The sequence below is a fragment of the Colletes latitarsis genome, chromosome 14 (genome assembly GCF_051014445.1).
Source record: "Colletes latitarsis isolate SP2378_abdomen chromosome 14, iyColLati1, whole genome shotgun sequence".
NCBI classification, from domain to species: Eukaryota; Metazoa; Arthropoda; class Insecta; order Hymenoptera; family Colletidae; genus Colletes; species Colletes latitarsis.
This window is the reverse complement of record NC_135147.1, coordinates 24,508,583-24,526,849: the sequence shown is the minus strand read 5'-3', so window position 1 is coordinate 24,526,849 and position 18,267 is coordinate 24,508,583. Positions and strand designations below refer to the sequence as shown.

At 39.3% G+C, this 18,267-nt stretch overlaps 1 protein-coding gene across 2 annotated transcripts in view; it reads right to left on the bottom strand.

Annotated features, from left to right (window-relative positions):
• The window catches only part of LOC143349697 (pikachurin), a 215,048-nt gene that overhangs the window by 135,738 nt on the left and 61,043 nt on the right, over nucleotides 1–18,267 (bottom strand). For both annotated transcript variants that reach the window (XM_076781126.1, XM_076781127.1), the window contains exon 3: nucleotides 4,631–4,747. In XM_076781126.1, coding sequence (XP_076637241.1) covers nucleotides 4,631–4,747 — 117 coding nt within the window. The remainder of the gene's footprint in view (nucleotides 1–4,630; nucleotides 4,748–18,267) is intronic.

Sequence of the window (18,267 nt, the reverse complement as noted above, 5' to 3'; positions counted from 1 at the left end):
GTTAAAGAGCCCGTTGTTCCACGGGAATAGTTAGTTTGGACGCTGCTAATTTCAAGCGAAAAACGAACGGACGCTACGAAACGTACGTTGCATTATGCAACGCTCGATTCGCGCTGAAAATATCATCTGAATTCGGATTTCACTCTACGCCACGAGTTCGACGAACAAGAATATATTCGACTCGATATTTATTTACGAATTAAATATACTGGTATCAGATAGATACGAATTAATGAACGATTATAAATATATTAACGTTTAAACAAAGGAACACCCAAGTACCACACTGGAATCATTATTAAAAATTCTTCCTGAGCGCAAGAAAATTTCCCCAGATTTTACGTTACCAAAAATAAGAGATCCTTCTTTTTAATTCTCTTCGACGAGTCGCTGTTGAATAAAAATATATTCGACTTAATATTTATTTACGAATTAAATATACTGGTATTGGATAGATACGAATTAATGAACGATTATAAATATATTAACGTTTAAACAAAGGAACACCCAAGTACCACACTGGAATCATTATTAAAAATTCTTCCTAAACGCAAGAAAATTTCCCCAGATTTTACGTTACCAAAAACAATAGATCCTTCTTTTTAATTCTCTTCGACGAGTCGCTGTTGAATAAAAATATATTCGACTTAATATTTATTTACGAATTAAATATACTGGTATCGAATAAATACGAATTAATGAATGATTATAAATATATTAACGTTTAAACAAAATAATACCCAAGTACCACACTGGAATCATTATTAAAAATTCTTCCTAAGCGCAAGAAAATTTCCCCAGATTTTACGTTACCAAAAACATTAGATTCTTTTTACTTCTCTTCGACGAGTCGCTGTTGAACAAAAATATATTCGACTTAATATTTATTTACGAATTAAATATACTGGTATTGGATAGATACGAATTAATAAACGATTATAAATATATTAACGTTTAAACAAAATAATACCCAAGTACCACACTGGAATCATTATTAAAAATTCTTCCTGAGTGTCAGAAAATTTCCCCAGATTTCAGATTACCAAAAACAATAGATCCTTCTTTTTAATTCTCTTCGACGAGTCGCTGTTGAACAAAAATATATTCGACTTAATATTTATTTACGAATTAAATATACTGGTATCGGATAGATACGAATTAATGAACGATTATAAATATATTAACGTTTAAACAAAGGAACACCCAAGTACCACACTGGAATCATTATTAAAAATTCTTCCTAAACGCAAGAAAATTTCCCCGGATTTTACGTTACCAAAAACAATAGATCCTTCTTTTTAATTCTCTTCGACGAGTCGCTGTTGAATAAAAAAACCTATAAAAATGTATTCCACCGAGGCGTTACTCTCGAAATCAGCTGTTTGCAGTGATATCCACGGACAAAAAGGCATCCCCGCCATTTCGTAGGGAGATTCTCTGGTTCTCTGTTCGGAGGAACGCGATTTTGACGCGATCGACGGGACTCCGGGGCTCGGATTGAATTCAGGCCATCGCAGGTAGTGGGGGGGATAAGTGAATGAAGAAAAGAAAAGAAAAGTGGAACGCGAGGAAAGTGTCTCGAGGACGCCTCGCGTCGGAATTGAACGTCGGATCCGCGCGTTTATCGCGCCCGAACGGACCCCCGAGGTCCGTTTTTCCCCCAGGTCGGTCCGCCATCGCGATCCGCAAAAGAAGCAACGCGAACGAAAATTCACAGCCAACGTAAACCCGGCGAAATTTTCTTGCTCGCGATCGGACTCGATCCACGGGACGCGTGCTGCGGACGTTTTCATCGCCTCTCGGATGAAGAATTTCGCTTCACGCCGCGGCACCTCCCTTTGCACGTTATTTGTCACATACAGGATGTCGACACGATGCAAACGCTGCCTAGAATTCACGCAGGAAAACGTTGCTCCGAGAGTTTCGCGAAATAAATTCATCGCGTAGGATATATCTCGTTCGAGAAATATTAGTCATTTTTTTTTAGGGACAATAATATACTGGATGATCTATGTGTATTATTTGGTTGATCTAGAACGTGTCTGCATATACAGGGTGTTCGGCCACCCCTGGGAAAAATTTTAATGGGGGATTCTAGAGGCCAAAATAAGACGAAAATCAAGAATACCAATTAGTTGATGGAGGCTTCGTTAAAAGTTATTAGCAATTAAATTCAAAAATTTCAAATCGTTCTGGAAAAATTATTTTCGTTTGCGGGGGTCAATTACGATCATTTTTGGTCATTAGACGTACCCCCGAAATCTTACCCAGTTTCGAGACAAAAATTCGAGGTGTGAAATTTTTCGACAAAATTAAAAAATTTCAAATCGTTCTAAAAAAATTATTTTTGATTGCAGGGACTAATTATAATCATTTTTGGTCAATAGACATACCCCCGAAATCCTACTCAGTTTCGAGAAAAAAATTCATTACCGAAAATTTCATGTCTGACCATAGCGTCGATATGTTTCACTGAAATTTCATGCGAATCTTTAAAACGTCATAACTTCTGAACGGATTGGACGATTCTCATGTTTAAAAAAGCAAACTACGCGTATTTTGGTGGAGAATATGTAGAAATCGCAAAAATATTCGAAAAGTTGGTCCTTGACCACGCAAAATAAGAAAAACCCCATAAAAATGGTCAGATTTTCAAACAGCCATAACTCCTACAATTGTGAATATATTTCAATGAAACTTTTTTCTGAAGTAGAGCTCGTGGGTACCTACAAAAAAGTATTAAACAACTTTTCTGTAAGACGTCAAACGAAATGATTAAAAAACAAGAACGAATTTTTAAGAAAAATCGTAGGGGGTAGGTGCTTAAATTTTTAGGCGAAAAAAAGAAATTTCAAATCGTTCTAAAAAAATTATTTTTAGCTAGAGGGGTCAATTACAATCATTTTTGGTGAATAGACATACCCCCGATATCCTACACACTTTCGAGAAAAAAATTCAGGAAGGTGGAGAAATTTCTGGGCGAAAAGAAAAAATTTCAAATCGTTCTAAAAAAATTATTTTTAGCTAGATGGGTCAATTACAATCATTTTTGGTGAATAGACATACCCCCGAAATCTTACCCACTTTCGAGAAAAAAATTCAGTATTGGTGGAACTTTGAACGTTAATAACTTCTTAACGAAGCCACCATCAACAAATTGGTATTCTTGATTTTCGTCTTATTTTGGCCTCTGGAATCTTCCATTAAAATTTTTCCCAGGGGTGGCCGTACACCCTGTATAAATGTAGCGATGGAATACAATTAAATGGGTTGAGAATTTTATTTTCGTCCTCGATGTCGATTCTATTTTGAATTTATTTTATTATTGAAGAGACCGTGATATATTCTGGTGGTTGATTAAAAAAATTCCCGAACCCCAACTAAAAAATTTATCGCTGGGGGGTCGTGTCGGGAACCATCCTTTTCCTGAAATATCTTTGCTCTTATTTTATAACGCATTATGCAAAGTTCTGGTCGTTAAATTTTTCGACGCGAAACATTTCCTCGCCGGTAAAAAAAAGTAAAAACGAAAGGAATCACTAACCTTCTTAAGTCAGACGAAGTTACCAAACTTTCCTACCCCCTCGAACTGTCCCCGAACTATAATCGAAAAGATAAAAATCGGTCCGCGTAAAATCCCGAATTCACGAAGGGCTGGGGAGAAGAAACTTTCCGCGGGCTGTCCTTTTTTCTCCGGGAACAGTGTCTCTCAATCTGCGGTCAATTTGAATATACGTGCTCCGCGGGAACCGGGAATTCGATCAGTAAACGTGAAATATAATTCGAATTTTGCCGAGGGTTTCAACGAGCAATTAAAACGTTCAATGGTTCAGGTTCGAGGGACTCCCAAAATTCGAAATCTATGAACGAAAGAAAGCTATGTCGAAAGAACATGCCTAAATAAGAATACGAAGCAAACAGAGTTAGGAAAAACTAAACTTACATCGTTGTTACATCATAACCTAGATTAAGAAAACTATTCTTTTTCGAATTCTGAGGATGGTTCGGAACCTGAAACCGAAAATGTTTAATTACTTGCTGGGAACCATCGGGAATCATGCATTAAGTATTAATTAACGAGTGTTGTTCTATAATTATCAAGTTACTGCGAGATAAATTCCCATAATTCCGTGTTCATGGTTCCCCATAAAGACGGCTGCTCAGCCGTTACAGGTGCCATTATTTTCTTTAGCATTTCCCTTTCAAATTAAGCTTCAACTTTCAATATTCGATTCCGTGGATTGCACGAGCAATGTATATATTTATTCACGTTTAATTGATGCACAGACACGTGCTTCTTTCCCTTCGAATAATATATCTGCGCCATTAATCAGCCACGAACCGTTTAATTCTTGCTTTTTAAATTTCGCTCGTCGATCGTGTTAAATCAAATGAATTTTAAAAGCTTCGAACTGGGCATGTGCGATATATTCACGCCGTTTCCAAGAATGTTCGAGGCCCCTTTCCACGCAATTACAAGCGAGCAATTCCTCGAGAACGTCGAAATTGGATGCACCGGCCGTCCGGAATCGATGAATCGCGTAAACAGATTCGTCTGTGGGGAAATCGCGGGGCGAGAGAAACGCGCGGAATCGCGAAAGGCGGATAGCCAGTTTCGGAGCCAACTCACCGGCGCAACTGTATCCATTTTTATGAAGAATGTAGCCGTCCCTGCAGTCGCACTCGTACATTCCATCGTGAAGTTCGTAGCAGAGCTGCTCGCAGGGAGACTCGTGCCCGCATCTTCCTGCAATGCAAAGAATTGCCTCCGTGAGAGACTTGTTTTCATAACCGCGGAGACTCCGAGGCGGAACAAACGAACGCCAATAAAACAAATTCAGAAAGCGTTCAACGTTTCCAGCCGAGCGACCGGGGCCAGATTCGCAAATTCACGTTCCAACGAATTTAAAATATATCAATCGAAAGCGCTTTCGAACGAGGAAAGGGGGGCAAACCGGGAACTCGAATTTTATAAAAATTGCTCGACAAGGAATTGCAATTTTATTTTGAAATTAATCCATCACCATCCATCCATCACTGTCCATTAAATTTTTATTTAACGATATTTTCACTTAACTGGATATGGGGCACATCGATACCCATCGATGACTGGAATTTATTTTATTTGTAATCGATATTGCGCGATGCAATTTTGCGAAGACAAGGTGGTTCTTATCTTTTGGTATAGGAATGCCCCATGATGCTAGTTTAACCCCTTAACGCTCATATCAGTTTTCTTTATTGTGTATTTTCTTTATTATCATCTTTTAAATCGTTAGATTAAACAAATATCATTTCTCAAAGCAGTCAGACTCGATCATGAGCGTGAAGGGGTTGAAGAAACAAAATTATTTCGAATTACCCAGGGAACGACACTTTACCACGAATTGTGAAATGATTTCGTGACCGGAATTATTAAAAAAAAAAAGGAAAAGAGGACTTGGTTCGCGACACAGTGGCCACGCTGTCACCACGAGAGTCGCGTTTTTTTTCCAAGACACCGTCGCAAGATTTTCCGGTCCAATTTATCCGAACAACGAGAAAGGGGAAGGGGAATTAGAGGGAAGCCTGTTCGTAACGAGCGGCAAATTAAAACGCGCTTCGCATGGAAATTTAATCGTTACGTTTCGCGGGAACCGCGTACGTCTCGGGTGCGTAACGCGAGAAACGCAGAAACGGTGGAATTTCCTTTGTACACGCTGAAAAATTAGTTTTACCACCGCGTTGGATTAATACATTAACGCTAGATCCAATCGACAAATAATTGCACATTCGTTGCAACCCCTAACATCGATGATTTCATCGGTGAAGTTCAATATGAATTGCAAATTAAAATTATTCGCGAGTCCCGTAATTTTAAATATGGAATATGAAATTGGGTAATATTAGGATCAATTGAGGAACAATTTTTACTGATTATTTTCTTTGTAGAAATTTTTGTGATAGGATGTGGATTCATATTGGGATCGATCAAATTCAATATAAATTAGAAGCAAATAATATTTATGTGCCTTCTAATTTTAAATATGGAATTTAAAACTGGAAAATCGACAGGTTCCATAAATCTAATATCAATTAACGATCAACATTTAGCTACTGATTTTCTTCGTAGAAATTTTTGTGATAGGATGTGGATTCGTATTAGGATCGATCAAATTCAATATAAATTAGATGCAAATAATATTTATGTGCCTTCTAATTTCAAATAGGGAATTTAAGACTGGAAAAATCAACAGGTTCCATAAATCTAATATCAACATTTAGCTACTGATTTTCGTCGTAGAAATTTTTATGATAGGATGTGGATTCGTATTAGGATCGATCAAATTCAATATAAATTAGAAGCAAATAATATTTATGTGCCTTCTAGCTTCAAATATGGAATTTAAAACTGGAAAATCGACAGGTTCCATACATCTAATATCAATTAACGATCAACATTTAGCTACTGATTTTCTTCGTAAAAATTTTTTAATAGGATGTGGATTCATATTAGGATCGATTAAATTCAATATAAATTAGAAGTAAATAATATTTATATACCTTCTAACTTTACACATGGAATTTAAAACTGAACAATTTTCACTGATTATTTTCTTCGTGAAAATTTATATAGTAGCGTATAGATTCATATTACGATTGATAAAATTCATCATAAATTAGAATCAAATAATATTTATCTATCCTCCACCTTCAAATATGGAATGTAAAACTGGAAAATCGACGTGCACCATAAATCCAGTATCAATTAACGATCAACTTTTAGCTGCCAATTTTCTTCATAGAAATTTATAGAAGTTATTTTCAGTCCCCCTCGACGCTTCAGAATGTTTTCTTACCGTTGGCTAAAAATAATAAGAAAGTACAGAAGGTAGTGGGGTATTGAGTAACGATACGGATCGAGTTGATCCTTCGTTGGATGGGCTGAAAAAGTTCGTCGAAGTGAATTTAGGGCGCGTTCGTAGTTCATGGCAGGTGTACGAACGGAAAATCGTGGGAGCCGGTTTAAGACGGTCACTATAGCCGGTGGAAACTGCCGGGGGCAATCAGGCTCGAACGGTCGGATGGTAAGAGGATATAGAGCGTGCCGTTAGAACGACCAGGAAATTGTAATCCTGGAGGAAGCTCGCGGTTAGGCGTGAATTATTCCGGCGAACTGGGCGGTCGCTTTGTCGATCGACCGTCGCGTTACGGGGGTAAAATCCTAAAAGGGCGCGAAAGGAGCGACGGCTGAGCCAGCGTTTTGACGAAGCCGTAGAATAATTCAAAGATAAATGAACCGCTTCCTGCGGAGCCTCTCAAAGATATGCTTTCAAACGGGCAGCTTTATCTTGGAGAAATTGTAGCCGTTTAACCCGCGATTAAATAAACCCCCCGGTTAGGGGAACTCTGAATAATCGTCGGCTTCTGAACCTGCTGCGACAGCGATCTCCGATAATTCGCTCACCTTATATAAAATTATCACAACACGGAAGCTGACGTTTGCCCTTCGATTCGTCAAATTTCATTAATCGATTTCATTTTTCTATCTGCAAAATTAGAAACGTTACAAACGTGAAAATTTGTGATAAAATAGGATGCACTGGGCATCGAATTTATTATAAATTTTATTTTTAAAGCTTTCTATTATACGTCGATTATAAAAGCAATTCTCAATTGATGTATAATTGTAGCGTCCCTTTTATTTTTTCCATAATTATCAATGTTATCCAAAATGTTCGATACAACTTTGTGTGATCTTTCAAGTCTGCTAATGATGTCTCGAACTCTGATGCTTTCTGTTATATTTATAAACGAATATATTAAATTTAATTTAACTTAACTTTACTTGATGTAATGGAATAGAATTGGTCACTTTTGGTGACTTGAAATTTGTAATAATTGAAATAGGGATGCACAAAAATTATCACAACACAGAAGCTGACATTTGCTTTCGATTCGTCAAATTTCATTAATCGATTTCATTTTTCTATCCGCAAAATTAGAAACGTTACAACTGTGAAAATTTGTAATAATTAAAATAGGATGCACGGGGCATCAAATTTACTATAAATTTTATTTCTAAACCTTTCTATTATACGTCTCCTTTGCCAATATCAATTTCACTTGCCTCGTGACTCGACTATAAAGCTACCCAGTGCCTCGATCGTTAAATTCGACGAAAAAAATAAGTAAAAACCGCGAACAAATCTGTACCACTCCTCTCGAAGATGTCCAAGGTATCCTTTGGGCTTCGAGTTGATCCGTGCCTTTAAGCTCAAATTAAATTACACTCTAAATCCTCGTTCCCGCGTGTACTTCGACGGCATCCACGACGATCTAGATGCCGCGGCACGACTCCAGCGAATTCTGTTTACACGCGAGAGCATTGCTCCCGCGGATCAACGGCGCTCTCAGACGAGGAACGCGAAGCAGAGGGGCCAGGTGTGAATTTATACGAAAAGTCCTGGCCGCGTAAATGCGCCGTAAATCCCCCGAAGCGAAGAAAAATGGACGATTCGCTAACTCCGCGAAGTCAGGCACTGCTGTCCCTCCGCTTCTCCGTGCGTTTTTATGGCTCCGCTGCCGGAATAAGTTTGGTGGCCGTCTTCTCGACCTCTCGCGCGAACCACGACCGCGTCTTTCCCGCTGTTAAGGTAATAAATAATGATAAACCCGCGGGCCAGAGGTAACGCTGGCACTGCTGCGAGCGAATATATTCGCGGGTACGCCTCCCGGCGTTATTTATGGCCACCGCGAAAATAATTCAACGTTTTCGCGGCACGATCGGAACGTGATAAACGCCGCGCGGTATCGATTGGCCGGCCGTATTACTTCCGCTACGAACCGGTTCTTAATTAAAACTCGCCCCCGCGACGTCGACGTTTCGTTAACGGTTACAAGCTTTCGGGAAGATTACGGTCCCCGTGGCCCCCCTAGCTGTAATTTGCGAGGCTTCGACGTTGTTCGCTCTCCCGGAGCGATATTAAAATCAGACGTTTGACGCGATGTCCGTCGATGCCTCGATATCGGCGACACGGATTTTCTATTTTCGTAAATGTGAAACTGTTCGATCGCACTGTGACTGTCAAAGAATTTCCCCCCCAAACATTTTTGGAATATCATTGAAAACTGTACAGGGGTTTTCGTACTAAAATAGGACACATAGAATATCGAATTTATTATAAAACGTTTTTACGTTATATTTTAAAAACTTTCAACCTTTAACAAAGGATCGAAATGTCACGTAATTAAAGAGTCCAACCAAAACACCGACAAAACTTCTCGATATCGAATGAAGTTACTTCTTCCTCGGTACGCAAACAGTAGAATATTTTAAAAAGTTTCCATAAAGAGGGGAAACAAGAATAAATGGAGAGTTTCTACAGAGATTTTTACGCCTCCGCTTTGCATGCGTTGCAATAATCGTCATACGAAGGATTAAATTCGCTTTTCGACCCGGTACTGTGTACCAAAGTACACCCACAAAGATTAGTATATTTCGCGTTAAGAAGTCCTCGCAAAGAGGAGAAACGGTACTGGAAAAAGAACGATTCGCTAATGGCAGATGTTCACGGTCCACGTCCATTTCCCTAACAAAACCCAAGGGAATATTTGATTACTCTCACGCTTTGCCCCTCCAACATTTTCAGAGATTACTCTCTTAAATTCCAGGCTCCGTCGTGTCAAGCCATTCTTCTCCAGGCCATTGTTCCGCGCGTTCAAACGTGTCCTCGCCGTATCGTTACTTTGCATCGCATTATTCCACTCGTGTTCTCGTCCAACCTTGCGCTTTTCTTTCTCGCCAAATTACATCCACCTGGCCGCAAACGCGCGACTCCGTGTTTCGCGACGAGAAAAAATATAGAAAACAACGCGCGTCGGCTTCCAACCGACCTTTTCTTCCATCGTTTGCATTCGCCGAGAGAAAGGTTTCCTCGCGAACTCGCCAATCGCCCTTTTGTTAATTAATACTCCGCAACAGGTTTGGAAATTGCCCGCAGAAATTTTTAATATTTCTTTTCGGTCGATGCATCGACGCTAGATTAAAGATTTAACGCTAAACCTACTACGACCGTTTTTTAAATTTTGTTTAAAATTTCTAACGTACAATGTTATTTTGGCGCCACTAAACTTCACGATTTTACTTACAGTAAACGTACAACGAATTTTTCAATATTCACTTCTATTGTAATTATGTTTTCTGAGAAAAACGCGTATTAAAAATACTAAAACTTTAGACGCGTGCAGTTCCGAAACTACTAGTGGTTTATCCATTATTAAGCCATCGTTAGCGGCGGTAAAGCTTCCTCTTTGAAATGGTTTTTTGTTTTTGGCGATCCGACTTTCCGTTTTCGAGATATCGTAATTTATGTAAAAGGTAATTTTTGTGATTCGACTATCTTTCTCTCCGTCTTACGCTCGGACCTCCTTCTCGCTCCCGCGATACGCGTCTCAGAACAGTCTCGCGATGCGTATTAAAAATACTAAAACTTTAGAGGCGTGCAGTTCCGAAACTACTAGTGTTTTCTCCATTATTGGGCGTTTGTTAGCGGCGGCAAAGCTTCCTCTTTGAAATGGCTTTTGGTTTTTGACGATCCGACTTTCCGTTTTCGAGATATCGCAATTTATGTAAAAGGTAATTTTTCTTAATTCGACTATCGCTGTCTTCGTCTGACGCGTCTGACGGACCTCCTTCTCGCGCGTGCATCGCGCTGACCTACCCTACGAACGTGACTGTCGTGACCTAGTTCCGCGGCGTAGTATTTCCAAGAATTTACTACGCACTGTTTACGATTTCCACGCGCGCGCGTTCATTGACTTCGCGCCGGGCTATCTCCGGAACTAGCCACCGCATTGACTTGAAACTTAAATCCTCATATCTCCGGAACTAATAACGCTATCGACTCGCACAAACGCTCATTTTAAAGGGCATTTCATCCTCTATCCAATGAACATAACTACTTCAACCATTTATGCTGTCTTCTATGTTTATTTTGACATTTACCTTGATGCTTGACTTGAAACAAAAATTGCTATATCTCCCGGAACTAATAACGCTATCAACTCGTACAAACGCTCATTTTAAAGGGCATTTCATCCTCTATCCAATGAGCATAACTACTTCAACCATTTATGCTGTCTTCTATGTTTATTTTGACATTTACTTTGACGCTCGACTTGAAACAAAAATTGCTATATCTCCGGAACTAATAACGCTATCGACTCGCAGAAACGCTCATTTTAAAGGGCATTTCATCCTCTATCCAATGAACATAACTACTTCTACCATTTATGCTATCTTCTATATTTATTTTGACATTTACTTTGACACTATGCATCCAACGAAGTTTCAGCAATTCCTATTGATCATACTGCTTTCAGAGCAGTGCTTCGAGATAGAAATTTATATTACAGTGGATATCGAGAAGTATAGACAAATTTTCGACTGGTATTTACCACAATTGTTAAGCTTGCCAAAGTAGTCACGGCGAACGGAACGGAGTAAATTTAAATTGCATCGAAGCAAAATGGCGAAGGTAAACAAACACTAGACAGCGTAGACGATCGCTAATGAATACGATTGCACGGTGAACGCGTTGGTAATGACAGTTAAATCAACATTCCTTGCTCGCGCGATCGTGGGTACGCAGGCACACATTCCGGGGTAATATATACAATAAACGGCGCTCGGTGTTACGTCAAATTTACATTTAATTTTCGCGGCGATCTAAATTACCGATTATAGTGGGTAAAATAACGATCGCGGGGGCTCGTTTCTCGTAATCCGCGGGGCACGATACCGAGACAATTTCGTCGTTCGCGTCGACGGGTTTCCCGGCTCATTAAGATAATTAACGTCAGCGATGCCGTCACTCGTGCCAAGTGCTCCTATTATTCTCGCCGTCGCGAGATTCCACGTGCGTCGCAAAACTTTCCGCCTCGGCCCCCCACGCCTGTGCTCGTGACCCGGAATTTCGTGTTCCCGGATAGCGTGAACGAACAGACGGCAGAAATTCTCCCCGCTGACCGAGAAGCTCGAGAGCCTCGCGAAAGAACCGAAAAACTTTATCCTCCCGGTCCGATCGCTTTATTGTCGCTAAGACTCGTAAGTTTCCAACTTCCCAAGTTCCGCGGGAGCGAACGGAGGAGGTTGGACGCAAATTAAACCGGTCGTTTCCGTCGTCCGGGACAAAATGGTGCCCCCTCCCCCTCCCCCAAGTCGACATTTTTGCTTCTCGCCCTAAAACGAACGGGAAAAATATCTTCTGGCCCGTTTCTCGATTGAAACGAATCAAAAATACGAGAAAATCGCAAAACCGTTCGCGTTGAAGGTATTTATAAACGAGTTTGCAGTCTCCAAATTGATCATCTCTAACCGATAATGTGCTTTCGGAGTTATGATAGGGATCGAGGCCACCTGCGACGCGTCTAACATTATTATCTGTATCGGGTACCTAGTAATCCCGACACAACGTCGATCAATTCCTGGCGAATCAACCGTCAGAATATTGATTATACAATCGGACACACAAGTTTACGTACGCGTCAATGACGAGTACAATGGAGATACGGAGGCTCGAATCACCATCGTTGGCCAACAAAACGCATTGTCCAAATTTGAATCGCTGGAAGTTGGCTCTCTGTTCGTTCCCGAATCGTTGAAATTTTAATGTTTCTGTGCATAATTTTTTGGTGGGTTCTGTTAACCACTGGTATATTATCTGATATGTTAAAAACCAGTGCAGGCCAAATCCAGATACAAATCTCTAATACAAAATAAAATGTAAACATTTAATCCTTTCACATTTTAGATATTCAAGATGCTCAAGATAGATAAAACAATTAGAATTCTCTTTCACGTATTTCAATAACGAAAAAAAGCATATAGAAATACGGAATAGTCGAAATTTCTATTTTTTCTAATACTGCAAATATAAATGCAGATTACTCTGATTTCACGGGCGTCCTGTTAAACTAAGACGCGAGTATTTATTCCGTTCGACAATGGATGCACCTATGCACAGTTTAGTGCGGTTCGCGCGAACATAACGTCCCTTATCAACGTGTTTACGTCCAAGGCGTGGGAGTTGCATCCGATTGGGGGAGCCTTAAACGACGTACGAGTGGACGAGCATCCAGCGCAAGGCGATAGGAGAAGTTCAATGGATCTCCTGATTAACCTACATTACCCGAGGGTCATGCGTGTAAACGCGTACAAAGCTGGGCTAGGCCGTCTAACTCGTAATGAGACGTCCCGCGCAGGAATTCGATTGATGGGATCACGAACACAAACGCGCCTAACTCCTGCCACGCGAAAATTTCTACCTCCAACGGCGACGTGATATCGAAATCTTGATCGTGCATCCAACGAGAATTACCACAGAATTTTACTTCTCGTTCTTGACTGATTTCTGAGCATTTAATTACCTTCTTGATCCGTTTTAATAACGAATAAAAATTATACTCGTAAATTAGGATCCCTTAACAAATTTCTCGTAATCGAATGTACAATTTCGATTCGTTTAATTTATCTCTGATTTACTTTGGTTCTACCATTAATTTTATATTTGCAAATTGACTATCATACTCGATCGAAGTAGTATTAATTAGGATCCCTTAAAAAAGTTCCTCGTAATTTAATTTACGTATGAATGTACAATGTTGATTCGTTGTACCGTAAATAAAATTTGCCTCTGGTTCCACCATTCATTTTATATTTGCAAATTGACTATCATACTCGATCGAAGTAGTATTAATTAGGATCCCTTAAAAAAATTTCTCGTAATTTACGTATGAATGAACAATTTTGATTCGTTGTACCGTAAATAAAATTTGCCTCTGGTTCCACCATTAATTTCGTATTTGCAAATTGACTACCGTACTCGATCGAAGTAGTATTAATTAGGATCTCTTAAAAAAATTTCTCGTAATTTATGTATGAATGAACAATTTTGATTTGTTGTACCGTAAATAAAATTTGCCTCCGGTTCCACCATTAATTTCGTATTTGCAAATTGACTATCGTACTCGATCGAAATAGTATTAATGCACTGCTACTTGGAAGTATTTCCTTGTATTGACTGCAAACGCTCCGCGAACGATGAAAGCGTTTACAGTCTATTATTGGCGGAGATTGTATTGCTCGTCTTCGCTGTATAAACGCATCGACTAATGGCGACCAAAGTCGAAGCTCGAGCAATGTGATTGTTCCCGACGACCACGGTTCGATCAAAATGGAACTGCGAAACGGACTAAAGTTGAAATACATTTTACCCCGTTCCGTGACCTGAAAAGATATCGGGAAAAGGTCCTTCAATCCTCTAAATGGCTTAGCGTCACGGCGGGCCAATCCAGAGCGTCCATTGTGTCGAGTGGGAATCGACGCAACAAATTTCTGTATCTATTTTCAATGAGCATCGTGGAACTTTTTCTAATTTTTCTAATTACCGTCGAGCTCTAGAGATCCACAAAAGGGACAAAACAGCACTCTGATTCAGAAGCAGAAATTCATTAAGAATATCACTACGTCCACTATTATTAAAATTTTATTTCTAGATCGAGAATTCTGGAAACCATTACTCTCAGTTTCATTTATTAAATCTCCGATGTTTCACTAATTCTTAACGAGTAGTAAAAGGTTAGATTGCCCCAAATTTAAATCCTAGTTTCAAGCTCGACTCTGTTTTTTGGAAATCGATCTCAGCAGGATCGATTTTCCGTCAGTTCGCCAGGAACCACCGTCTTCTTACCGCTCGTGCACAGGAGTTGGCACCGCAACCATTCACAGGATACTCGCAATGTTCGTAACAATGTTCCAACAGAGAACAGAAACACTCAAAGTATCACAAAAAAAGGAACGCAACTTCCATGCAAGTCGGGAACATAGAAAACAAGAAACTTCCTCTAGAAAACCTCTGTAGGATCAGACTCGAATGTTACACTGTAATTTCGAGGCTCGTACAATGTTTCTACATAAAAGAAATACTCAAAAACTTTTCTTCCCAAGTTCTGAGTAGCTCTAAATAGCTCTGGTAAATTGTAATTTTTTACAGAAACTTCTACGATGCATAACTATAACAAGACCCAAAGTTACAGTATTGCACATGTTGGTTGCAAGAAAATTACTTGTATAAGTTTGAAAAGTGTGTTAAACAATGATTTTCTCGTAAATATTACTGAAATTCTGCAAAGAGAGTTAGGTAATTAAAAGAGCAATTCTCAACTGATACGTAACAATAGCATCCCTTTTATTGTTTCCATAATTATCAATATTACCCAGAAAGTGTAACACAACTTTGTGTAATCTTGCTTTCTGTCCGATCTACTAAAATTCCACCCTTTTCTTCTGCACTCTGATACGTACCACACTGCATATTCGTATATAAACGAGTATATTAAATTTAATTTAAATTAACTTTGCTTAATTGAATATGGAATAGACTTGCTCTCTTTTGGTGACTTGAAACCCAATGAAATTAGCTTATCTGACGTGGTGTTATAGTTACGCAACTAAAAATTGCTTCTTCGATTGCCTGATGCTTTATACAGGGTGTTCGGCCATTCCTTTTTCATTTTTAGTAATTTTGTTTGACGTCCTGCAGAAAAGTTGTTTAATACTTTTTCGTAGGTACTTATGGGATCTACTCCAGAAAAAAGTTTCATTGAAATATATTCACTATTGTAGGAATTATGGCTGTTTGAAAATTGGACCATTGTTATGGGGTTTTTCTCATTTTGCGGGGGCAAGGACCAACTTTTCGAATATTTTTGCGATTTCTACATATTCTCCATCAAAATACGCGTAGTTTGCTTTTTTAAACATGAGAATCGTCCAATTCGTTCAGAAGTTATGACGTTTTAAAGATTCGCATGAAAATTCAGTGAAACATATCGACGCTATGGTCAGACATGAAATTTTCGGTAATGAATTTTTTTCTCGAAACTGCGTAGGATTTCGGGGGTATGTCTATTGACCAAAAATGATTGTAATTGACCCCCGCAACTGAAAATAATTTTTTTAGAACGATTTGAAAAATTTTTTTTTCGTCGAAAAATTTAGGCACTTACTCGAATTTTTTTCTCGAAACTGAGTAGGATTTCGGGGATATGTGTATTCACCAAAAATGATTGTAATTAACCCCCGCAACCGAAAATAATTTTTCCAGAACGATTTGAAATTTTTGAATTTTATTGTTAATAACTTTTTAACAAAGCCTCCATCAACAAATTGGAATTCTTGATTTTCGTCTTATTTTAACCTCTAGAATCCTGTATTAAAATTCTTCCCAGAGGTGGCCGAACACCCTGTATAAGAGTAACTTTACTGTTATTTGCATGAAAATCATTATTTATCAAACTCTTTAAGCTTGCATAGTCAATTCTCTTGCATTACAGCTAAGAAGTCCGAAACATTAAAAAAATTAGATGACGCTGATTTAATAATATTTCTGGTCTTGTATCGTTCGATCCAACAAAAATTCGCATAGATGGAAGCAAATGGGGGTGAAAATTGATAGGTTTCCAGGAAGTCGATCGTTGTTTGTGCTCTTTAGGGAGGTGTGGGGGTTGCAGAAATTCGCGTTGTGACAGGGCGTCCGTAAATACGGGTTCCGATTTCCATCTCCGGGGTTTATCGCGGTACACGAAGTTGCCGCAGGGTCAAAAGCCACCCTAACAATAAGTCCAGGACCCGGACGAGCACGTCCCGTTACGTACCATCTAGATTGGCTGGCAATGGGTTCCCAGGGAAATCGTCCAAGGAACTCCGGGGCGACCCGATTGTCCGAGAACTGTACGCTAACTCCCATCCGGTCGACAAATAACCCGAATTTCGGAGATGAAAGGAGACGGATCGTCCATCGGTCGCGTCTTACCTGACGGATTCCCAGGATCGTGCGAGAGGATGCTGGAAACGCTGTTCGAAGGACCTCGATGGAAGAATTTGATCGCTGCAGTATCGACTCGGAGACATCGCGAACCTTCATCTTGAAAATGCATCGATTTGAAAGAGATGGTCGTCGAGGAACATTGGATTTAAGAGATCTGTTACCAGATAAAAAAAAAATCGCTTCTCGCGATTTCGTCAAGTTTCGAGTCGTGAAAATACGCTGGAAAGATTCTGCTGGAACTAAATCTCAATTTTTTCTGGGAACAGGAATTTTGGATAATAGTTGTCGATCTTCGAACTTTGTATTTTAGAATTTATGTAATATTGGGAAACGTGAGTAGAATCTTTTAACGGGTTTTAACCGAAAATGAGGTTCTCTGCTCGTCTTTTATTTATATTTATATATTTAGGAATTATAAGGATATTTTTATTTAGTATCACCGAAACGAAAATTCTCTCAAATGTGTTCGAAAGTCTCTATGTAGTACATCGTCAGCAAATATTTATTATTTCAACGAAATCTATTATTTACAATTTTGAAAATTGTATTTTAGAATTTAATTAATATTGGCAAACGTGAGTAGAATCTTAAACGAAAGTATAGATATTTTTATTTAGGATCACTAAAACGAAAATTTCTCTCAAACGTGTTCGAAAGTCCCCACGTAGTCATCGTCTGCAAATACTTATTACTTCGACAAAATCTATTATTTACACTAGAAAAAATTTACATAGTTTATTGAAATATACAAAAACATGCGTGCAAGATTTAAAATGATCGAGTCTAAGCAGCTTCCTCGACGAACAAATCTCGAACCTCGAGTCTTGAAATTTCTCGAAATGGTTTTGCATAAAAACATTTGAAAGTAAAGTTTAAAGAGAAACTAAAAAATCCCCAGATATTAAAATCGCAATCACCGAGAATCCGAATGATCGAAGCGCTCGGGAAATAGACGGAAAGAAAAACTCCGACGTGAAAAAAAGAAGTAAAAAGCTGCCTGGATGACACACGCGTTCCGCCATGGCGTGTTTCGAAGTTCGATCACCCCCGCGGTAACGCATCCACCCCTATATTTCCTTGTGTACGCGCGTCCCGGTCGCTCGGAAAAACAACCAAACAAATCCTTTTAATTCATCCGTGCTACTTCCAGGGACAGTTCGTACAAACGGGACAACAGCCCCATAAATCGTCCTCTCGTTGATAAAAAGGAAGCCCTTCGAATCGTTCTACTTCATCCACTTATAACTTCCGCGGTCTTTTATTTCATTAACCCTTCTTTGTCGCTTTCAGCCGACCTCTGACGGGTTCCTCCGCACCCCTTTCATTCCGCGTTTCCGTCGCGCCGTCTGTTTGGACGTTTCGAAGGGCGGGATCCCTGTTACACCCCGTATGCACG